Here is a 24,478-nt window from a genome sequence, read left to right as displayed (position 1 = left end):
AGGTTTCCTCAAAAAAAAAAAAAAAAAAACTAGGCTTTTTTAAGATACAAAAACCAAAATGGATCATAACTCTACTTAGCAATATTTGCAGTAGTCCCATATATAGTGACTAAAACTTTGTTACATAAATTGAAAAACTACCCACCAAGCCCTTTCCCTACTTTACCCATCTTAGGCCATCTCCACCTTGTCAAAGACCACAACTCCATTCACCGCACCTTTTCAAGTCTCTCTCAAAAACTCGGTCCAGTGATCACCCTTCAGTTCGGTTCTCGCCGCGCCCTCCTCGTCTCCTCCCCCTCCGCCGTGGAGGACTGTCTTCTCCACAACGACATCTGCTTCGCCAACAGACCCCGCCTCGTGGCAGGCAAGATCCTAGGATATGACTTCACCACCATGTCGTGGGCCCCGTATGGCCCTCTATGGCGTAACCACCGTAAGATTGCTGCGACCGAGATTTTGTCTTCTCATCGCCTTCATTTACTGGCTAACATACGAGCTGATGAAGTGAGATCACTAGTCAAGAGAATTATAAGTCAAAAGGGTGGCGATGAAATGGTGGTGGTGGAGGTTAAAAAGGCGCTTTTCGAGCTTACGAATAATGCCATGATGAGGATGGTTGCCGGGAAGAGGATCTACGGCGAGGCAGAGGTGTCTAGTGAAGCAAAGAGATTTCAAGAGGTTGTTAAGGAGTTGATAGAAATAGGTGCACCAACAAGTGTTGTGGATTTCTTCCCATTTTTGAAGTATTTGGGGATCCATTATATTAGTAAGGAGAAAAAGTATAAGGCTCTTTTCTTGGAACTTGACAAGTTTTTACAAGATTTGGTGGATGAAAAAAGATGTCAAGGAGTAGTGATTGATTGTGGTGGGAAAAACAAAACTTTGATTGAGGTTTTGATTAACTTACAAAACTCAGATCCTTCATTTTTTAATGATGACATAATCAAAGGTCTTGTCCAGGTAAATTAGTTCTTACGCCCTGTTTACTTCACCTTAAATAAATAATATTCTGTAAAAAAATAATTTTAGTTCAACAAAGATAATTTTAGTTCCGTAAAAATAAGTTTAGTTCAATAAAAATAGTTTCAGATCAGTAAAACTCATTACCTTTATAGAAGAAATATATTAATTGAGAATAAAACATATTTTCGAACCTCAATCACCAGCCTAAACTTTTAGTTAAATTGGTCCCTAACATATTTCTGAACCTCAATCATCAGACTACACTTTATAGAAGAAATATATTAATTGAGTAGTTATTAATTGTGGTGGGAAAAACAAAACTTTGATTGAGGTTTTGATTAACCTACAAAAGTCAGATCCTTCATTTTTTAATGATTGACATAATCAAAGGTCTTGTCCAGGTATATTACTTCTTACGCCCTGTTTACTTTACCTTAAATAAATGATACTCCCTCCATTTTTAAATACTTGCTCCATTTCTATTTTTTGCACTATTTATTTGTCCTACTTAGATTAATGTTTGTGATTTATACATAAGAAAAAATATAGTCTTGTGGGTACTTGTTGAAATCATTTCAATGAATAGATTATTAATTTTCAATTGTTAGAATTTATACCTTTTGGTAATTAAAGATATTAGTGATCAAAGATTAGCATCGGCATGCGTGTCTAAGAGAAATGGAGCAAGTATTTAAAAACGGAGGGAGTATTCTATAAAAAAACATAATTTTAGTTCAGCAAAAATAATTTCAATCAATCAATCAATCAATCAAAGCCTTAATCCCAAAAGTGGGGTCGGCTAACATGAACCAAATTTGATTATTCCGTGTAGTCATCAACATAAATCTTTCTCCTCCATCCCTTACGATCCAAAACTTCATCCTCACGTAAATCCATGCACTTCATATCCTTCCTCACTCCTTCCAACCAAGTCATCTTTGGTCTCCCTCTTCCTCGTTTAATCCCTCCATGGTCCCACTCTTCCACTCTTCGCACCGGTGCACCCTCGGGTCTCCGTCTTACATGTCCAAACCAACGCAGACGATTTTCCCTTAATTTATCTACAATGCCCGCCACACCTACTTTCTTGCGAATAACCTCATTTCTGATTCTATCTCTTAAAGTGTTTCCACACATCCACCTTAACATGCGCATTTCCGTAACCTCCATCTTTTTAATATGCTCTTTCTTAGAAGCCCAACATTCTGTACCATAGAGCAACACTGGTCTTATGGCAGTCCTGTAGAATTTTCCCTTCAACTTTAAGGGAATGCTGCGGTCGCATAACACTCCCGTGGCCGCTCTCCATTTAAGCCACCCTGACTTAATCCTGTGGGTCACGTCTTGATCAATGTCACCATTCTTCTGGATGATCGACCCTAGGTACTTAAAACATTCACTCATGGTCAAATCCTTTCCATCCAAACTCACCACTTCATTGCTTGTCCCCCTCTGAGTGCCAAAACGACATACCAAATATTCAGTCTTACTCCGACTTAGCTTAAACCCTCTAGATTCCAACCTTTGCCTCCATTGCTCCAACTTGACATTAACCCCATCCTTAGTCTCATCCACCAAAACGATATCATCTGCGAACAGCATACACCATGGAACCTCATCTTGAATTGGTCTAGTTAATTCATCTAGAACCGTTGCAAAAAGAAAAGGGCTTAATGCAGACCCTTGATGCAATCCGATTGTAATAGGGAAATCTTTTGTCAACCCTCCGCATGTCCTCACATTTGTTGACACATCCCGATACATATCCTTAACTAGGTCTACATACCTTCGTGGGATACCTTTCTTCAACATTGCCCACCAAAGTATCTCTCTTGGCACCTTGTCATATGCCTTCTCTAAATCAATAAAGACCATATGAAGATCTTTCTTCTTTACCCTATAAAACTCCATCATTTGTCTTATCAAATGGATTGCCTCCATAGTAGATCTCCCAGGCATAAAACCAAATTGGTTATCTGAAATGCTTGTGCATGCCCTCAACCTTTGTTCAATCACCCTTTCCCACAACTTCATGGTATGGCTCATAAGCTTAATTCCTCGATAGTTAGAACAATCTTGAGCGTCTCCTTTGTTTTTATAAACCGGGACCAAGGTGCTCTTCCTCCAATCTTGTGGGATCCTTGTAGCCGTCCATATCTTGTTGAAAAGGTTTGTTAACCAATCAATACCAATCTTACCCAAACACCTCCACACCTCTATCGGTACCCCATCAGGGCCAACCGCCTTCTTAGGTTTCATCTTCCTCAGTGCAATCTCCACCTCTACTCTCCTAATCCTTCGCACATACTCCATGTTGATTTCTTCATCACTCATAGAGGTATCTCCTATCACAACTCCATTACTTCCATTAAATAATTCATCGAAGTACCCCTTCCACCTGTCCTTGATGCCCTCCTCTTGCACTAGGACCATTTGGTTCTTATCTTTGACACACTTCACCATGCCAATATCCTTCCTTGCCTCTTGTCTTCTCTTTGCCATCTTATAAATGATCCTTTCTCCCTCCTTGGAATCAAGCTTTTCATAAACCTCCTGATATGCCTTTTCTTTTGCTTGGCGAACAGCTGCCTTTGCCTTACTCTTAGCCTCCTTATACGCTGCAAAGGTTTCATCACTCCTACATTTTCCTAAGGCTTGATAGCATTCCCTTTTTTGCTTAATTACTGCTTTCACCTCTTCATTCCACCACGAAGTATCTCTCTGTACCGAAGTTCTTCCCCTTACTTCCCCTAAGACCTCTTTGGCCACTCTTAGGAAACAGTTCTTCATTCGTAACCAAGTCATGTCCGGATCCACCTCTCCATCCCAATCCGCTTCTTCAATTACCTTTTCTGTAAAAACCTTAGCTTTTGCATCCCTTAGGGTCCACCATCTTATCCTTGGTTCTTCTTGTCTAACTTTTTTCTTCGCCTTCTCTTTCAGACGAATAGTCATTACCAATAGCCGGTGTTGGGTGACCACACTCTCCCCTGGGATAACCTTACAGTTTATGCAACTTTGTCTATCTATGCTCCTTGTGAGCAGGAAGTCTATTTGAGTTGCATTTGCTCCATTCCGAAAAGTTATCAAGTGTGAATCCCTCTTCTTAAACCAAGTATTAGCCAAAATTAAATCATATGATTGGGCAAAATCCATAATAGCTTCACCACCGGCGTCCCTCTGCCCATACCCAAAGCCTCCATGGACACTCTCATAGCCATCTCGGCTCGCCCCAACGTGCCCATTTAGATCCCCTCCAATATATAACTTCTCTGAGTGGTGGACACCCTGCACCACCTCGTCTAGGTCCTCCCAAAATTGTCGTTTCTCTTCTGCATCTAAACCCACTTGGGGAGCATAAGCACTGATAACATTCACAATCTCCTTGCCACATAGCAACTTCAGCCTTATCAACCTATCGTTCTTCCGATAGACCTCGATCACCTCTTTTGCCAACCTCTCATCGAGAACCACACCAACTCCGTTCCTAGCTCCACCATTCCTTGTTCTGTGGCTCGTTTCTTGCCCAACATACCATACCTTATACCCCAAAACCAAGCCTCGAGCTCCTTCTCCTGTCCATCTTGTCTCTTGGAGGCACATGATGTTCACGCGTCGTCTTTTCATTACTTCTACCAATTCTGCTGATTTTCCCGTAAGAGACCCCACATTCCAAGAACCAATCCGCAAACTAAATTCTTTTCTCCCACGCTCCCTCCTGATCCCAACTCCAAGCCCTTGATTATTTGACACCACAATTGGGCAATATGGCGCGTCGCTTCTGGGCGACGACCTAGCAACCCTTACATACTTATCACTGCACCCGGGTCTGGGAAGTGCAGCGCGTCGCTCAGTAGGGAACGCCCCAATGGCACGCCCTTGCTCATTTGACACCACACTCGGGCAATGTGGCGCGTCGCTTCTGGGCGACGACCTAGCAACCCTTGCATACTTATCACTACACCCGGGTCTAGGAAGTGCAGCGCGTCGCTGAGTAGGGAACGCCCCCACGAAAATATCTGTTTGGCTCATGTCATGGGATGTGACGAAGTTTTATACTGGCTGTCACTGGCCTACCGTAACCCTCCTCCTTTATCCAGGCTTGGGACTGGCAGCGGGAAACCCACTGGCGGAGTTAGCAAAAATAATTTCAGTTAAGTAAAAATAAGTTCAGCTCAATAGAAATAGCTTCAGTTTAATGTAACTCAGTAATGTTAAAGAAGAAATATATTGATTGTGTATAAAACATATTTTTAAGCCTCAATCATCAGCCTAAACTTTTGATTGAGTTGGTTCCCTAACAGTTATAATAGATGACCAAATTAAGATATTTGAATTCTTAGCTCAGTTATAATAGATGTGTTGTAATGAAAACTGAATAATATTTTCTATTTCTCATGCATTATTTTTGTTTGGATTTGTTACTAGCGGGAAGTGAAGTATCAGCTAGTGCAATGGAATGGGCATTATCATTGCTATTAAACAATCAAGAAGTTCTACACAAGGCACAAATTGAGATAGATCACCATATAGGAGATAATCATCGTTTGATCGAGGAATAATCCGACCTGGCTCATCTTCCCTACCTCCATTGCATCATAAAAGAGACACTTCGAATGTACCCTGCTACTCCAATACTACCACCTCGTGAGTCCTCGTCCGATTGTGTCGTGGGAGGCTATTATGTTTCACGAGGAACCTGATTTACAATTTGTGCAAATCAGGGGTCAATTTTGTCTTTTTAGTCATAATAGTAAGGGTAATCTTGTCAATGCACACATAACTTGGCAAACGTTGGGATAACGCTAGATAATCAATGTCGTTAACTGTTCCCATTCTTCACGCCAGAACCCAGAACCAGAAACCCAGTTCTTCCTCCACGCCAGAAACCAGAACCCAAAAACCCACTTCTTCCTCCACACCACCATCGCCTATGGCAGTTCAAAATGCTGCTGCGACTGAAAGAATTCCCCTAACAGGTTGATATGGCCCTAATTTACACTCTTTTCTAGTAGGGTGTCTTTTTGTTTTGCCGCGAAGCGGCCATTGTTGAGGAACAAGAGGAGGAAGACGGGAAGAAGATGAGGATGTGGAAGGCCTTTGTGGGTTTGATCGGTGGAAGGAGGAGAGATGGTGGTGGCTGTGATGGGTTTTAGATGGTAGTCAATGTGATGGTGGTGACTGTGATGGGGTTCCGATGGTAGTATATGTGATGGTGGTAGACCAGATGGTGGCTATGGTGGTGCTGCTGATGGAAGTTTGGAGAAGATGGGTTAAAAAAACAAAAAAAAAAAAAAGAAATTGTACAAAAAATAAGACTGAAAGTTAACGTCTTATAAATCTCCGTCAATTTGTCTGGCAAGAGGGGCCCACAAAAGCAACTGATTGACAAATTTTGCCAATCATGCTGATTGCCTGGGGCACCCCCATGTTCCACGAGGCACTCTCCTTACCTTGAACATATAGGCTATACAAAATGATCCTAATATTTGGAATGATCCAAGAAAATTCAAGCCTGAAAGGTTTGAGAATAATGTTAAAGGCGATAAGATCAAATACGAGTATATACCTTTCGGATCAGGAAGAAGGGCTTGTCCAGGGGAGAATTTGGCAATGCGGATAATTGGATTAACATTAGGGACGTTGATACAATGTTTTGAATGGGAAAGAATTGATGAACAACAAGTTGATATGCAAGAAACTGTTGGAATCTCTATGTGGAAATCTAACCCTTTAAAAGCTAAGTGCAAGACTCGTCTGAATATCATTAAGATTTTATGATTTTTTATTTGAAATAAGTATAACAAAAACTATCATGTATGTTTCTTTTACAAAAAAAACCTTATGATGTACGTTTTTTTGTTCGGAGTATGGATTAAGCTTTGTATTCTTAGTAGTAGTGCTTTTTTTTTATTTTTTATGATTGATTATAGATTTGTTTAAGAATGCATTTAAAAGCATGTAATTTAATTTACTTCATTTTAAATATGTATAATATAAGAAACCTAACTCGGCAATTATTCAAGGAAAATAATATGTATTATTTCATAAATCATAATTCAATCATCAATAAAAAGCATATGAAACATGCTATTCAAAACAATCACTTTCAAAGGTATCTTGAATCATTGTTTAGCCACACACAAAAGAACCTCGAGCATTCTTGTCAAAAACACCTTACAATTAAATATAACTTTAATAATCAATATAAGAACATCAGATACTCACAACAATTAATATAAAACTCCCAATTTTATGTACATGAACCTTATAAAAATTCTTTTCATAAACTTGAATAATTTTCTGATTTTATTTAATTTAACACAATAATAATTTTTGTAAAACCATGATAATAATAAGGGAAATTATCAATGATACCCTCGTAGTTTTGACTTTTATCAATGATACCCTTCATCAAACTTTTATTATCAGCGGTACCCCTATAATTTTACCTTAATTGCTGCAGTAATCATGACGTTAAACAAACGTTAAGTTTGTTCATTTGATAGGTTTAATGGGCTGACTTGGATTGACAAAAATGCCCCCCACTCATTAATACCCCCCCAACCCCAACCAACACCATAATACTTCAAATTTTATCGTTCATCTTCTTTGAAATTGCTCCCCTGTTCTTCTTCTTCTGAGTAACCCTAACTAACGCTAGAGTGAAGCAAGATCCTTGAAGATTTAGCGGTTCTTTGCAATTCTAAAGATTAGTTCTTACTTCTCTAGTGAATTTTGAGAATTTTGTTAAAATTGTTAGGTTTAAGGTAATGTATGCACCTTTGTGGAATTTGTTTGATTTTGTGTACAATTTACAAGTGTTGTTGGATTTAGCTCTGAATTATGCTCAATTTACATATGATCATGTTAGCTTGCTAAATTTTTAATCTTTTCAGATATTAAAATAGAAATAAAAAAATCAGAAAGGGATGAAAACAAAAAGAGGGGGTGAAGGTTATATAGGAAAGATGGAAATAAAGAAATAAAAGGAGGGAAAACTTTTGGGATTTTTGGAGGGAGATTAAATGATAGGGGCATTTAAGTATTTTCACATTCCCCACCCCATTAAACCTGTCAAATGACCAAACTTAACTTTTGTTTAACGTCGTGATTACTGTAGCAATTAAGGTAAAATTATAGGGGTACCGCTGGTAATGAAAGTTTAATGAAGGGTATCATTGATAAAACTCAAAACGACGAGGGTATCATTGATAATTTCCCTAATAAGAATAATAGAATTAATTGATTAAGAGAAGCGAAGTGAAAACCGAAAGAGAAGAAGGAAGAACCCCCCTTTCCTACTCTCGGCTGCCCCCCACCCCCTCCCTTTCCCAGCCACGCTGCCCACCCCTCCCCTTTCCTACTCCCAGCTGTAGGCTACCCCTACTCCCACTCCGACACCACCCATCCCCCTTTTCCCCCTTTTTCCCAACCGGAAACGGCCCCCCTCGCTCTCCTCCCCCCACCCAAAAACCGACACCCCTAATCCTAAACACCACCCCCTAATCTTTATAAAAAATAAAAGAAAAAGATTACACCTTAAAAGAAGATATATTTACAGATTTATCTCTAAAAGAAACTTGAATTTTCTCTTGAATTTAAATGAACAAAAAAAAAATACTCTTAAAGGCACATCAAAATACTGTATAATTTTTTTTGTAATCATGTGGTCCCATCCCAAATAATATTAATCACTAGCATTAACTCTCTTGTTCGACTATTGGCCAGACAAATTTCTATATTAAACCCGAAACCCGAAAACCAAAAAGGCAACCATAAAAACCACTCTTATGGTTTGTTTGTCTGTCCTCCATTTCTTTTAAAAAGGAATATAAATTCAACAAACCACGAAAGCCATGATAAATTTGGCCACTCCTCCAATTATAAAATACTCCATACTACTCCCTTTGTTTTTAAATACTTGCTTTATTTCTCCATGCACAGAGTTTTAGGAGAAATTGGAGAAAGTAATAAAATATAAAGATAGTGGAGTTGGTGAAAGAATAAAAAAATGTAAAAGACAAAAGTAGCGGAGATAATTGGAGGAGAGAGAATATATGTTGGGTCCACTTGGAGTGAGAAATTAATTAAATATTGTAAAAATTTTTCAAATAAGGAAGGGCAAATACTTGAAAACGGACACAAATGAAAAGTGGAACAAGTATTTAAAAACGGAGGGAGTATTATAGCACACGTAAACAGGTGGTTGCTAATTTGCTATTCTATTTCCTAGCACATTCTACCCACTTTGGCCTAACAACTTTAGTCTCTAGTCTAACTTCTACTGTACAAGATCAACCACAAATTACTAGCACAAAATTTGCCAATTAAAAATCCACACTTCCAAAAACATTCAAGTAGATTCGAATCCAATCGACTAGATCCGATCAAAGAACACGATACGACTACGACAACAACAACAATCCGGTATCGATCGATACAAGAGAGGGAAACAATGATTGAACTAGCACAAGATGAGCTGAAAAACTTTGGAAAGGTATGGCTATCAATATTTGTGTCATTAAGCTATTGTTATGTTATAGGCAAGATTACACCAAAGGGCATTACAAGATTAATAGCAATACTCCCAGTAATCATTCTTTTCCTAATATTACCATTAAATCTTACTTCTATTCATTTGTGTGGATTAACTTCATTTTTCATAGCTTGGCTTGCAAATTTTAAGCTCTTACTTTTTGCTTTTGGTAAACCTCCACTTTCTTTTGATCCTCCCATTTCTTATCCTCTTTTTCTAGCTGTTTCTTGCTTACCCATCAAAGTTCAACCTCCCAAAAACTCACTAAAACAAGAAAATAACAAAAACCCAGATCAAAAATCACAAAATAAATCATACCCATCTCATCAAAAATCCCAAAATCCACAAAAATCACAAAATAAATCATACCCATCTCAAGAAAAATCACCATGGAATTACTTCACAAAATTTGTTCTTTTAGTTCTAATAATCAAAATTTATGATTATAGTGAACAAATAACACAAATTCATCCCAAAATCTTATGGCTACTATATTTTCTCCACATTTATTTTGCATTAGAAGTTTTTTTTGTAATAGTTGCAAAATCAGCAAAATATTTCATAGATCTAGATTTTGAACCTCAATTCAATGAACCCCTTTTATCAACTTCTCTCCAAGATTTTTGGGGCAAAAGATGGAATCTCATGGTAACCAGCATTCTTAGGCCTACAGTGTACCTACCCACACGGAATCTCTTCACCCGAATCCTCGGCCGTGATTTGGCAACAGTTACAGCTGTGATGGCGACTTTTATTGTATCCGCGTTAATGCACGAGATAATATACTATCATATTGGGCGCGTGAGTCCCAGTTTTGAGGCCACGTGGTTCTTTCTGATTCATGGATTTTGTCTTTGTGTTGAGATTACGGTGAAAAAGTATGGAAGAGAGAGAAAATGGTGGGTCCCACCAAGGTGGTTTTCCGGCGGATTAACGGCGGCGTTTGTGGTGGGGAGTGGGTTTTGGTTGTTCTTGCCGCCATTGTTGAATGCTGGTTTGGATTCGAGGGGGCTTGGGGAGTACGCGGTTGTTGGCGCGTATGTTAAGCGAGTTATGAGTTTAGTCCTTTAATGGTGGCACATTGTTTGGAAACTAATTGAGATTTTGTGATTTGTGGACTTGTTTTTCAACTATAGATTTTACTAATACAATTTTGATTTTTTTTACTAGTAGAACTTTATACTTTATTATCAATGATTACATGAAAGATATAGGTTTAAATATTTAAAGTTATGAAAAATTTAAAATCAGAAAATGATATGTGTCATTGTTAATTTTGCTTTCCGTATTACTTATTGATATTGGTCTACCACTCTACCATACAAATTTAAGTGACGCGCCCTTTGTAATGTATCATCAACCTGTTCTCTAAGTCCAATCATACTATGTGGCCCACTAACAATCCCTCCATCTTATTGCAAAAACTTGATCATCTCTTCATTAGTGGGAGTTTATTGCTTTAAAAAAATTTAAAAAGCTTTTGATGGTTTTGTATGAATTAGATCTAATCTATTTTATCATCATTGGATGAATTTAGACAATAAAATAGAGCATTGGTTGTACTATTGCTTTTTTTCTTTTCTTTTCATGTTACAAGTCTTTTTAGTTTTTACTATAAACCCACCTACATATATACACTTTTTAAGAGTGGTATAATAGATAGTCAAAGATTCGTTCCATTGTCATTTCTAAAAAAATACAAAAAGTGCACAGAAATAGAATGATAGAGTGTGAAATTAATTTAATTCACTACATCAATCATTCCATGTGGTTGAAAATGTTGTCTTCAGTCTCTTCAAACTCTGGCTCTTCCAACTCTTCAACACCTAAATCTTTAAAGCGATTAAAGCATACCACCAAAATATAGATAACAAGATTTATTGCACTAAGTGCAGCTAATACCCAATAATACTTGTCTAAACGACTCTTGTTCAATGTGCTTTGGAACCAATTTATCCCACTAACCTTCTTGCTAACCCTTCCAACAACATAAACCGAAACAGCACTCCCCATATACCCGGTTCCGAATATACTAAGGCTGATGAAGTTAAACAACCCGAGCATAGAGCGAGGAGCTTGACCAACTACTAAATTCGGAACACTCCATTCACGAATCCCATCTAAGGCACCAAGCAACGCGAATTGTGGTAAAAGCCAAAATATTGTCATAGGTACTCTTTCATCTGGCTTATCAATTAATCCATGACTTTTAACAATTCCAAGCCTTCTTGCCTCGACTTTTGCTGCAGCAATGCAGCATAGTATCGAAAACACCATTGACACGGAAACTCCTACGGGAGAAACATAGCGAAAGCGTGATAGTTTACGCCCAACAATTTCCGTAGCTATCATAACAAAGAGCTTAGAGAAGACGCTCTTTGCTTGGTCGTAGAGTCCCAAGAGTAAGACTAGAGGGACTTTGATGCGCCCTAATTTCGGGTTCAATGTTGTTGCCTGTTCGAGGAAGTACGTGTCGCCAATGGCGGATACTACTCCGCAAAATAGTAATGTAACCCACAAGGGAATCGAGCGTACGAGGGTCTTGGTTGCCTCCACTTCTGTTACCCTGCAAAGCTTCCATCTATGTTGTTCTTGTTGCTCTAGAGTTGGTTGTGGTAGAATTATTGCAGCATTGTCTAGGCACCTACATTAATAGAATCTTGTACATTACATTGATTAAGACAAATAAGTACTATTATAGTATAATACTTCATCCGTTCTTTATTACTTGACCCGCTTTGACTTTTACACTATTCACCACCCCTATTTTGACCGTCTTTTGTGAATAATATGTAAGGAAAAATATATTAATGTATGATCTTTTTGGATTCCTCTCAATAATTACTATCATAATGTATAACTTTTACTTATGGAGAATTTAAGTTATTGATCGTTAAAGCTTTGCATTGGCAAGCGTGATAAAAGAAACATGTCAAGTAAAAAAAGAACAGAGGAAGTATGTATGTACAAAGTTCAATTTAGTGGTTTAATCATTATAACATAATTAACTTTTGATAATCATTTGTGATCTGGTTGTATGTCCTAATTTTAAATTGTCTCAAGCTAAATCAAATTTGGGTTACACACTTTATATGTATAATAATCATGTATGAAATTCATTATTTTTATAGATCATTTATTATAACTTTACGAGTCATTTAATAATAAAACTATGCACTTAGGTATGGTTATTCCTGGACGGCATAACATAATAAACTTTTTTTGGTTGAGTTGGTCCTTTAACATGGTATAAATATGGAGTAAGGATAAAGCACAATACCTGAGAGCCTTGGTATGAGGTATCAAAGCAACATTTTCATCGACATCACTACTACGTATCTCATAAAGCTCATTCTCATCTCGTGGCCTACTACAAGTGATCTTAGAGAAGGCAGCAAAGAACACACGAAAGACGGTAGTAAGGGGGCTTCCTCTTGGTCCAACATACTTGTACGAGCAAACGCCGCTCAAGAAAATAACAAGTGAGGCCAACGCAAATAAGGCACACACGCCAAACTGAACTCCCCATGACTTGACGAGGGAGACAACAATGAGTCCGATAATCGGAATCAACACACCCATGAACCCGCCTAGTATGGGACAACACATAGAGCCTGGTGCACCTGAAAGGAAATCAGTGGCCATTTTTTCCATTTGGTCGTTTACGAAGGATCCTAGAGAGGCTAAGTGACCAGCAATTCCAGCTGCTATTAGGACCAATGATGCGTAGAATAGTTGCTTTTGTTGCTCTCCTATGCATTCAGGCTTGTATTCTGCGCAATTATTGCTTGATTTTGCTAGCACTGGTGGGGTTGACATCCATAACAGCCCAAGTCCCTACATTACAATTGAATCAATGAATTACTATATGATCACCACGCGTTTCTCTCTTTAAATCTCAATGGTAGCCTCGCATTTTTGCCTTTTATCATTGGTAATACAAAAGGAAAAAGTACACCGGGCTAATATTGAGAATTTTCCTTTTTTTATGAATTGATGTATGCTTAACGTTTTACTCAAAAGTAGCTAACTAGGACATGAGGACAAATATCTCATTACTTAATCATAATTTTTTACATTAATGTGTGCAAAAATAGTTAATACGGAGTTTTTTTTATTTTTTTATTTTTATACATTATTACTTGTATTAAACTCTTTTTGATTCAATTTCTATATCTTCAAGTTAGTAGACATAAAAATACAAGAAACATATACATTAAATTATACTTCGTATATATCAACATGTCTACCTGTAGTGAGTTTAGATTAAATGATATATATTCAAATAAAATATATTCAAACAATATAATTTTTAGACAAAAGAGTTGAATTAAACAAAGCCTAAGAAAGAAACTAAAAACTTACAACTGAGTAGGAAAGACTGGTAAGGAGTACGATACAAAAGTTGCCAAGAAAAGCTTCGGCAAGATAGACAAATACAAGAGGCAATACTAAAGCTGAGCCTCTCCATATATTGATAATTGCAGCAGCATGTGTGAAATCAAGCTTCCAAACATCGGTCAAGTATATCATCATCATCCATAGTACATAATATGCAAAGAAATCCGCCCACAATATACCTGCATTCATCATAAAACGTAGACATTTCAACAATGTTATTTATACGTGATGAAAATTTTCTTATATACATCATCAGACATACCAAAGTTTTCAAAGTTTGACCAAATGAATAGTTAAATATGTACAGAGCAGAATATCTATATATGGGACGGAAAAAGTATACAAGAGTAAGACGCATGATAAATAGTACGTGGATATGGAACTATTACCTGTCACCCGGAAAATTGATGCCATGGATTTGTAATATCAACGATTACGATTTCTACTGAAAAAATGCAACATTATGATATGCACATCAAGCATAATTAAAAAAAACTTGGAAGATATATCGAATTGATCCAAAAACTTAAATTACAAAGAAAGCATAAAATTAAAGAAAATTGAGATAGTGGCATACTTTATTACTGTATCTAGACTAGACACGGTTGATATAATGCACAATACAACATTATTTAACGAAGAAGGTTTTCTAGGGAAGTACATACTAAGTATAAAATTAAAATTTTACTTATATAGTACTAAGTAGCTTTTATTTATTTATTTACTTTATTTTATTTTTTTCGACGTACAATATATACCCATGTTCATATGCAGTGCATAGTTCACCTTCAGGTTGACTTGCAGCTTGTTAGCCGTTTGAAGTCGTCGTCAATTCAGCAATTACAGCACTGTTTTGACTATTCAAATACAACTTGGATTTTTTTTTTTCTTCTTTTCTTTTTTGCTAAGTTGCAAACTATCCAATCACGAACTTGTCCTTTTAATTCCCTCAAAAAAAAAAAAAAAAAAAAAAAAAAAAAACTTGTCCTTTTAATTTGATCCTTTTATTATTGGACGAAGGACACTCTTTCAATTGGCATTCTAGAGTGTTGACTTTGTAATATAATTGGAATAAGCTACATCTTTCTAGAAGGAGATGCCGACATGGAATTGGAACAACTTAATTTCACATAGGAGGTTTGCATCATCATCTTATTCAATCATCTACTAGAGCCATTACGACAAAAAGGCTTTAGAGAACTGTTATAATAGGCTTTATAGATTGTCTTAGAGGCGTTCTTCTGCTAAGCGATGTAGGACCATAATAATGCAAATGAAATGACATAGGGAAGAAGATTTGCAACAATTAAGGAATCGAATTGAACTAGGCTAGGCTTTAATTATATTAAAATCTTTTTGAGATCCCGTGAACAATCCATATGTAAATGAAATTGTTGTACATATTATCTTATTATAGAAATTGGGTGAAAATTTTATCACTTTATTAGTCGATTTTGAAAGTTACTCGATCTTTTTATTAGATGGCTCTGTTTATTTTGGTAGTAAACAATTTCATGGAGAATTATTTTCCTTCATTTTCCATTGTCCTTTGTTTTGTTTTGTTAAATGGTAAGATAATTTTCAACATGTGAAAAGTTAGTTTTTAGAGAAGGAAATCATTTTCGTTTTGTAAAAAAGGCATGTCACATCACTTCCTCTGTGATCTTCACTAAGCTACTTCTCTATTTTTCTCCTCTATTCTTCCCCTCCCTTTTACTTCCATTTTTCTTCTTCTCCGTAAACTTTCCTATTATCAAACAATAGCAAAGGAAAACCCTCTCAATCATGTTAATTTCCAATAATTATACAACGTATATATATATATATTTTTTTTTAAGTTTCATGAAAAATGTTTTCTATCAAAACAAAAGAAGCTTAATCTATTTTCAATTGTTAAAAAAAAAAAGTTAGGATAGTTTTTTTAGGGGTCATATGAGTTGGCCTACCTAACATGTGTGAATGTGCTAGACAATTGTTGGAAGTAGAGCTGTCAATTCGGGTAAACGGGTCGGGTTCAGGTCGGGTAAGAGTGAGCCGGGTCAACTCGGGTCGGGTCAATTTAGATTAATTCCATAACATAAGCGGGTCGGGTTTGGATTGGGTCATGCTTGAGTCGGGTCACGTCGGGTTATGCTTCTTATCGGGTTTGGGTCGGGTTTAGGTCGGGTTAATAACAGGTTGGGTTACATTTGGGTCGGGTGAACAATAGGTCAGTTTTAATTCGGGTTTTCACGGGTTAAAACGGGTTTGGGTAATTCTCGGGTTTGAGTCGAGTTCGGTTCAAGTCAATAATTTACGGGTTAGAATCAGGTCGGGTCATTCTCGGGTTTGAGTCGAGTTCGGTTCAAGTCAAGACTATAATATATATGGCAATATACTAGGGAACTATAGTCTATAATTTAGGAAGATAATTATCTCCTTTGACCATACAACAAATATGTATTATATTTAACTCTTAAATTTTAGGATGATGCTCCTTTCTTTTGCTGGCCTGCACCAACTTGGTCTCCCAAGAAAAAATGCTTTGATCAACAATAATAAGATGGTCTAAATTGCATTTAAGGTGATTTGAAATCGGGTCAGGAACAATTTGGGTTGAATTTAGGTCGGGTCAATAACAAGTCGTGTTAATTTCGAGTCGGGTTAGTAACAAATCGGGTTGAATTTTTGGGTTGGGTAAGTAATAGGTATGGTAAAATTCGGGTCGGGTCAATAACAAGTCAAGTTGAATTTGGGTCAGGTCAATAACAAGCCGGGTTGATTTCGGGTCGGATTAGGAACATGTCGGGTTGAATTCAGGTTAGGTTAGTAACAAGTCGGGTAAAATTCGGGTTGTGATAGGTTAAAACGGGTTTGGGTCAATTTCGGTTCAAGTCGGGTTCGGTGCGAGTTAATTAAATTGGCCGTTGTAAACCGGTAAATCGGTGCAAGTTGAAAACTGGTAAATTGGCCGTTTAAAAGCAAATTGAATGGTTCCACACACCCAATTGGACTTTCGGAGGGTATTAGGGACCATGGTAAACATTCCGATAATTTTTATTTCCGAGCGAAAAAAAGTAAAAAAACTCCAAAATTAAAGGCTAATATCCACGCTTTTTGAGAAATTTTGGAGGTTTCGGGGCCGATGTCGAAAAGTCTTAAAATTCTATGGGATACATATCGGGGTCATATAATGTCGTTTGGTACCATATATGATCGTTATTTATTGTCACAAATGTTCGTAGTAGGCTTGAATTAATGAAATCGGTGCAATTTGTAAACCGGTAAATTGGTCGTTTAAAGGCAAATTGGATTGTTCCACCCACCCAATTGGACTCCCGGAGGTTATTAGGGACCATGGTAAGCATTTCGGCAATTTTTATTTCCGGGCAAAAAAAATCAAAAAATTTCAAAATTAAAGGCTAATATCCACGATTTTTGATAAATTTTGGAGGTTTTTTGGCCTAGTGTAGAAAAATATTAATATTTTAGGGGATACATCTCGGGGTCATATGATGCTGTTTGGAACCATATATGATTATTATATGTTGTCATAAATGTTCGTAGTAGGCTTGAGTTAATTATGAAATCAGTGCAAGTTGTAAACCGGTAAATTGGCCGTTTAAAGGCAGATTGGATGGTTCCACCAACCCAATTGGACTCTCGAAGGGTATTAGGGACCATGGTAAACATTTTGGCATATTTTATTTTTCCAGCAAAAAAAAAGTCAAAAAATTCCAAAATTGAAGGCTAATATCCACGCTTACTGAGAAATTTTGAAGGTTTCAGGCCCGATGTCGAAAAGGCTTGAGATTTTAGGAGATACATCCCGGGGTCAAATAATTCTATTTGGAACCATATATGATCATTATATGTTGTTATAAATGTTCGTGGTAGGTTTGAATTAATAAAATCGGTGCAAGTTGTAAAACGGTAAATTGGCCTTTTAAAGACAAATTGGATGGTTCCACCCACCCAATTTGACTCCCACAGGGTATTAGGGACCATGGCAAGCATTTCGGCAATTTTTATTTATGGGCAAAAAAAAGTCAAAAAATTCCAAAATTGAAGGCTAATATCCACCTTTTTTGAGAAATTTTGGAGGTTTCGGGGCCCGGTATCGAAAAGGCTTGAGATTTTAGGGGATACATCTCGGAGTCATATAATGTCGTTTGGAACAATATATGATCATTATATGTTGTCATGAATGTTCATGGTAGGCTTGAATTACTGAAATCGGTGCAAGTTGTAAATCGGTAAATTGGTCGTTTAAAGGCAAATTGGATGGTTCCACCCACCCAATTTGACTCCTAGTGGGTATTAGGGACCATGGTAAACATTTCGGCAATTTTTATTTCTGGGCAAAAAAAAGTAAAAAAAATCCAAAATTGAAGGCTAATATCCATGCTTTTTGAGAAATTTTGGAAGTTTCGGGGCCCGGTATCAAAAAGGCTTGAGATTTTAGGGGATACATCTCGGAGTCATATAATGTCGTTTGGAACAATATATGATCATTATATATTATCATAAATGTTCGTGGTAGGCTTGAATTACTGAAATCGGTGCAAGTTGTAAATCGGTAAATTGATCGTTTAGGGGAAAATTGGATGGTTCTACCCACCCAATTTTACTCCCAGAAGGTATTAAGGACCATGTTAAACATTTCAGCAATTTTTATTTCCGGGTGAAAAAAAGTCAAAAAATTCCAAAATTGAAGGCTAATATCAACGCTTTTTGAGAAATTTTGGAGGTTTTGGGTAGAGCTGTCAATTCGGGTAAACGAGTCGGGTTTGGGTCGGTAAGAGTGGATCGGGCCAACTCGGGTCGGGTCAATTCGGATTAATTCCATAACCTATGCGGGTCGGGTTTGGGTTAGGTCATGCTTGAATCGGGACATGTCGGGTCATACTTCTTATCGGGTTTGGGTCGGGTTTAAGTCGGGTTAATAACAGGTCGGGTTACATTCGGGTCGGGTGAACAATAGGTCGGGTTTAATTAGGTTTTCACGGGTTAAAACGGGTTAGGGTAATTCCCGGGTTCGAGTCGGGTTCGGTTCAAGTCAATAATTCGCGAGTTAGAATCAGGTCGGGTCATTCTCGGGTTTGAGTTGGGTTCGCTTCAAGTCGGGTCATTTCCAAGTCGGGTCATTCTCGGAGTCAAGTCGGATTATGTTCAAGTCAATAATTTGCAAGTCGGGTCATTCTCGGAGTCAAGTCGGATTCTCGGAGTCAAGTCGGGTTATTTTTAAGTCGGATCATTCTCGGGTTTAAGTCGGGTTCGGTTCAGGTTGGGTCATTTCCAAGTCGGGTCATTCTCGGAGTCAAGTCGGATTATGTTCAAGTCAATAATTTGCAGGTTACAATCAGGCCGGGTCATTTTCTATGTCAGGTCATATTCGGGTTCAATTAACTATAAATGGATAATTATCATTTTTATCAAGCTAATTTTTTCCTTTGACTATAATATATATGGCAATATACTAGGGAACTATAGTTTATAATTTAGGAAGATAATTATCTCCTTTGACCATACAACAAATATATACTATATATATTTAACTCTTAAATTTGAGGATGATGCTCCTTTCTTTTGCTTGGACCGACTTTGTCTCCCTAGACAAAATGCTTTGATCAACAATAATAAGGTGGTCTAAATTGCATTTAAGGTGATTTGAAATCGGGTCAGGAACAATTGGGGTTGAATTTAGGTCGGGTCAATCACAAGTCGTGTTGATTTCAAGTCGGGTTATTAACAGATCGGGTTGAATTTTCGGGTCGGGTTAGTAATAGGTTTGGTAAAATTCGGGTCGGGTCAATAACAAGTCGGGTTGAATTTGGGTCAGGTCAATAACAAGTCGGGTTGATTTCGGATCGGGTTTGTAACAGGTTGGGTTAAATTCGGGTCGGGTTAGGAAAGGGTCGGGTTGAATTCAGGTCAAGTTAGTAACAAGTCGGGTTAAATTCGGGTTTTGACGGGTTAAAACGGGTTTGGGTCAATTTCGGTTCAAGTCGGATTCGATTCAGGTCAATAATTTACGGGTTACATTCTGGTCGAACCATCTCCAGGTCAGTTCATGTTTGGGTCTTACATACTCGAGTCAACTCGGGTCTAGGGTTGGTTTCAGGTTGGGTCTGGTCGGGTTTGGGTCACCATTTTTTCGGGTTCAGATGGGTCAGTTAATAATCGGGTTTGAGTCGGTAATTCAGATCGTATCAACTTTTGACAGCTCTAGTTGAAAGTGTTTAATTTGACATTGTTTCCACAAAAAATTGACAATCTAGACTTGATGGGCTGTCTGCGGGCCTCGGATTTGGGTCTCATGTGAACCTGCAAAATGAATCTCGAGTCGGGGGCTATACCTTGATTCAACTAATATATTGAATACATTAATTTGAGATATGTAAGGAATATAATTTGGAATTGAAGTAACTGACTTAAGAACGTGGAGAATTGGAGATAAAATATATGTTTTCTACAATTCTTCCACTTGAGACACACATACAAATTCCATTTTGGAATGACAAAGTAAGACATTTTGTAATGAATTAAAATGTTCAATTTATAGAGGTTAATAAAACCCACAAAGGCACTAGCTACTCCATGTTCCTTGTGATTAGGAGTGGTACAAATTAAATTTTTAGGCCCACAAATAGATTACTAATCATGATTACAAGTACTTTTACCGTTTTCTTTAGATGTATCACTTTTGATTGATATGATATACCGCTTAAGTAATTTTTACCGTACGAGAGATAAAAAGAAAAAATAAAAAGGACCAATGTGATATAATAGAGATAGAGTGCATTTAAAATAAAATTTTCATTTATAGAAAGTGATGTATCTAAGAAACGGAGAAAGAAACAATAATGGGTCAATTAGTTGCCCCATGACTTTAAAGCATTTTTTTCTCATTAATATAAGTACAAGTGTACAACCAACAAACGAATACAACCTGGAACTTATGCAGAAGGATATACATATATATAAAACTATAAACTAGTTTCATGTACGAGTACAACCAATATATATTAGAGACTTTCAGCATTTGTGATTAGTCAACCACTCAACCCAACACATTTCATTCCGTTACATGATCGTCTTTTCAGCCATAGGATAGTTCCTGACGTGCTCGAGCTAGCTAGCTTGTTCATCTACTTCTAAAGACAATCCAATAGTCGATTTCAATGTACATTAGATTCTGATAATATTGATCAATTTCAACGTACCAGATAAAGAAGCCTAGTGCTATGGCGGAGTATATCAACAACTTGAGTATGTATCTTTGATGTCTTATATTAATTGTCCGTAACATATATTTATGTTTGTTATGTAATAAATTACATATATATGGTTCTTGTTTAACTAGATTTTATTTCGTTTGAAAAATGCAGTACAATTGCAAAAATGGGTCAATATGTTTGCGGGCTATATACTGTGGCTAATGATGGTATACTTAACCGATGTATGGGAGCTTGAATTAATTCATGCGGCCGCGATTATTAATATATGGATGGGGTTGAGCAAAGTTTTGCCCATTGTCTTCGCTCATCTTGCTGATTCTTTCCTTGGAAACTTTTTCGTCGTCCTCTTTAGCAGCCTTTCCTCCATGATTGTAAGTAATTTAATCATATATTTCTTTAAACATAGACGATACAAATTATTTTGAGGAAGAAAATTACTGTAATATTCTGAACATTTTACAGTGGTCATTTGAAATATGACTGTTATGCATAACATTTTAATGATTATGCGCATAACATGGGGCATAATCAACAATAGAAACTTGATTTTATTTTATTTATCTATATATGAAGTATTTTTTTTATACATAAGCTAAGGTCAACTTAAGTAACATGTCTTGTAATCAACATTATTGGTAAATAATTGTAGGGACTTGGTCTAATATGGATGTCAACACCACCTGTGTTGGGCAAGTCAAACGGAAATTGCACCCAATACAAGCCTGAATGCATCGGTGAGCAGCAGAAACAACTCTTATACGCGGGGCTGGCCTTTACTGCAGTGGGAATCGCGGCTCATACTGCTAGCTATGCACCCTATTCACGGGAACATTTAGAGGTGATCGATGACAGTTGTGATTGTGAATGTGTGTGTTGTATTGTGGGATGTCGCACTCACTTGGTTGCTCTAGTCGCGCTCCTTGTAGCCGCTTTTGTCAAGCCATGGGCTATCTTATTTGGGATATGTGCCATACTTGGTGTGCTTTCTTTTCTTGCTTGCTTGATTTTGAGGGTTACAAAAGGGTGCAATGATAATAACCCTGCTTTGAGGCCACAAGGGAGCCCCCTTACTACAATTTATCGGGTTCTTTTTGCTGCTTCCTCCAAGAGTTTCTGTCGAAGGCCTCATGATGCGAACGAGCTATATGAAAAACCTGACCCTAATCAAGAATTATTGCCCCATTCGAAGAGCCTTAGGTAAATAAACTCCCCTGCTTAATCAATTATATTATTGCTTCTATTACTAATTCTGTTTCTTTTAAGTTCCTTACAATTGTTTTTTTTCATAAGTTGACTTAAAATCTAAGAAACATTTAATTTCATGGAGCTATTGTTATACTATGTATCTAAAAACTAATTTACAAAAATTATTTTGCTCAATTTACCGTGTACAATCACATGCTATATTTATCAAGGTACACCTGATTGTATGGTGGATGAGTTAATCGTACTCTTATAAGATACAAAATATATAAGTGAAACTATTTGTTTTACTCATGTTTTTAGTTGGAGTATAGTCCAAAACCACTAATTTCCCCTCATTTTGTCGTAAATTTAAGTGGTATATATATTTTTTAGAGCACTAGGGTTCATAAAATGGTCTAGGTGATCAAGAGAGAATATTAATTTTATTAACTAGTGTTGTTTTTTGTTACACATTGCAGTGGTCTCGATAAGGCAGCTATAATCAAAGCAGAGTCATCATTAGAGCAACAAGAACAAAAAAGATGGAGCCTTTGCAAAGTAACAGAAGTAGAGGAAACCAAGACATTTATACGCACAATTCCAATTTGGATGACCTTCATTGTTTGTGGCATTGTATCATCCTTAGGAGCTACCTACTTTCTCGAGCAAGCGAAACGCTTGGATCCTAGAGTAGGGAAAGCAAAAGCCCCTCTTATACTCTTCTTATGGTTTTATGACCAATTTCGAAGAAGCTTCACCACTAGCTTCCTTGGCACATTTGCTTTAAGTGGCCGTTATGCACCTAGGATTGGAATAGTAGTTGCAATGATGTACGCTACACTTTCTTGCATCGCGGCAGCAAAGGTTGAGACAAGAAGGCTCGGAGTTGTCAAGAATCATGGCCTAATTGACAAGCCAGACGAAAGAGTACCTATGACTATATTTTGGCTATTGCCTCAATTCGCGTTACTTGGTGGTCTCGATGGTATTCAAAGGTTATGTGCTTATAGCTTTTCCGTCGATCAAGCTCCTAGCTCCATGATTAAGTACTTCAATCTTTTCGCTAGGGGGTTCTTCGGACTTGGGGTCATGGGAAGTGTTGTTTCTGTTTACATTGTTGGGATGATTAGTGAGGCAAAAACAGGAACAAATTGGTTTCAAAGTACATTGAACACAAGCCGATTAGACAACTATTATTGGGTGTTGGCTACACTAGCCGCGGTTAATCTTGTTGTCTATATTGTGGTGGCTTGCTTGTATCGATATAGGGAATCCAGATTAGAGCAGATGGTGCAAGGAGCATTCAACTTCATGGATGATGATTTTTGATTGACTTGTTGCATTATGCATATGATCGATTTACATTCCTTAATGTTGTTTATTGTTGTGTTAGTGTTTTAAATTATCGAGTTAGATTGTATTCTTGATCTTCTCTAAGGATGTTATAACTCATTGATCCCCCTTCCCAATTTGAATTTTTATACATCCTTTTGGATCTAGTTAAAATAATAAGTTGCGATTACATTGTCTTAACGATTTATAAATTAAATAATCACTTGATATAACTCCTCGCTCGATCCCCCTTCCCAATTTGAAATTTTATACAACCTTTTCGATCTACTTGAAATAATAAGTTGGGATCACATTGTCTTAACGATTTATAAATTAAAAAATCACTTGATAAAAGGATATTAATCATCTATAATTAAGTTGTGTAATTTTTATCCTTTACCAGAAAATGTTACTACCTTTGTTAATGGTTTATCTGCAACTTTGGGGTATTATTTGTGAAAAAAATCCAAAATTGTAGATAACCATTAACAGAGTTAGTATATCGGAAAATCAAACCGTATTTCGTACCCTTTTAGACCCAATACTAAGAGCACAACGTATACAAGCCCCTTTAGCCAAGCCCATTCTAGTTGTAAAACACTTGAAAGAACGGCCCATCAATTTTATGTTATTATATTTTATTTTAACTTATTTATTGAAAGACTATAATGAAGTCTACCAAAAAAAAAAAAAGAATAAAGGTTGGTACGAACGTACGAATTTGGCACATGTTATTATTGTTACAAGTTACAACAACAATGTTTTGGGTATAAAATGAGTTAATGACCATAAAGTTTGGACAAGTTGGGTCAATATATATATGTTTGATTCTTTT

General features: G+C 37.0%; 4 protein-coding genes across 4 annotated transcripts; 3 read left to right on the top strand and 1 right to left on the bottom strand.

Moving 5' to 3' along the window:
• Window positions 1-264: 264 nt before the first annotated feature.
• LOC145636483 (cytochrome P450 81Q32-like) lies at window positions 265-6,909 on the top strand. The gene is made up of 3 exons (XM_081688057.1): window positions 265-963; window positions 5,395-5,489; window positions 5,753-6,909. The coding sequence occupies exons 1-2, from the start codon at window positions 397-399 to the stop codon at window positions 5,446-5,448; spliced, it is 621 nt and encodes a 206-aa protein (XP_081544183.1). The 5' UTR covers window positions 265-396; the 3' UTR covers window positions 5,449-5,489; window positions 5,753-6,909.
• A 2,265-nt stretch (window positions 6,910-9,174) lies between these two features.
• On the top strand, window positions 9,175-10,669 carry LOC145636481 (acyl-CoA--sterol O-acyltransferase 1-like). Its single transcript, XM_081688055.1, has one exon. It carries the CDS (start codon window positions 9,425-9,427, stop codon window positions 10,574-10,576), a length of 1,152 nt encoding a protein of 383 aa, XP_081544181.1. The 5' UTR covers window positions 9,175-9,424; the 3' UTR covers window positions 10,577-10,669.
• Window positions 10,670-10,809: 140 nt separating this feature from the next.
• LOC145636480 (protein NRT1/ PTR FAMILY 5.5-like) lies at window positions 10,810-14,557 on the bottom strand. The gene is made up of 5 exons (XM_081688054.1): window positions 14,484-14,557; window positions 14,296-14,351; window positions 13,871-14,085; window positions 12,786-13,342; window positions 10,810-12,149 (listed from the first exon to the last, which is right to left on the bottom strand). The coding sequence occupies exons 2-5, from the start codon at window positions 14,318-14,320 to the stop codon at window positions 11,264-11,266; spliced, it is 1,683 nt and encodes a 560-aa protein (XP_081544180.1). The 5' UTR covers window positions 14,321-14,351; window positions 14,484-14,557; the 3' UTR covers window positions 10,810-11,263.
• A 6,575-nt stretch (window positions 14,558-21,132) lies between these two features.
• Window positions 21,133-23,640, top strand: LOC145637348 (protein NRT1/ PTR FAMILY 5.5-like). The gene is made up of 4 exons (XM_081688805.1): window positions 21,133-21,157; window positions 21,277-21,497; window positions 21,776-22,323; window positions 22,791-23,640. The coding sequence occupies exons 1-4, from the start codon at window positions 21,133-21,135 to the stop codon at window positions 23,638-23,640; spliced, it is 1,644 nt and encodes a 547-aa protein (XP_081544931.1).
• Window positions 23,641-24,478: the final 838 nt, after the last annotated feature.

The sequence above is a fragment of the Chenopodium album genome, chromosome 6 (assembly GCF_948465745.1).
Source record: "Chenopodium album chromosome 6, dcCheAlbu1.1, whole genome shotgun sequence".
Classification (NCBI taxonomy): Eukaryota; Viridiplantae; Streptophyta; class Magnoliopsida; order Caryophyllales; family Amaranthaceae; genus Chenopodium; species Chenopodium album.
This window is presented reverse-complemented; position numbering and strand designations above follow the sequence as displayed.

Excerpts from the sequence above, each read along its gene's own strand:
- LOC145636481 (XM_081688055.1), top strand. The coding sequence starts at position 9,425 with ATGATTGAACTAGCACAAGATGAGCTGAAAAACTTTGGAAAGGTATGG.
- LOC145637348 (XM_081688805.1), top strand. The coding sequence starts at position 21,133 with ATGGCGGAGTATATCAACAACTTGA. Across the intron at positions 21,158-21,276 it reads GGAGTATATCAACAACTTGA|TACAATTGCAAAAATGGGTC; the intron begins GTATGTATCTTT and ends TGAAAAATGCAG. Across the intron at positions 22,324-22,790 it reads CCCCATTCGAAGAGCCTTAG|TGGTCTCGATAAGGCAGCTA; the intron begins GTAAATAAACTC and ends TACACATTGCAG.
- LOC145636483 (XM_081688057.1), top strand. The coding sequence starts at position 397 with ATGTCGTGGGCCCCGTATGGCCCTCTATGGCGTAACCACCGTAAGATT. Across the intron at positions 964-5,394 it reads TAATCAAAGGTCTTGTCCAG|CGGGAAGTGAAGTATCAGCT; the intron begins GTAAATTAGTTC and ends ATTTGTTACTAG.
- LOC145636480 (XM_081688054.1), bottom strand. The coding sequence starts at position 14,320 with ATGGCATCAATTTTCCGGGTGACAG. Across the intron at positions 14,086-14,295 it reads ATCAATTTTCCGGGTGACAG|GTATATTGTGGGCGGATTTC; the intron begins GTAATAGTTCCA and ends TGATGAATGCAG. Across the intron at positions 13,343-13,870 it reads CCAGTCTTTCCTACTCAGTT|GGACTTGGGCTGTTATGGAT; the intron begins GTAAGTTTTTAG and ends ATTGTAATGTAG.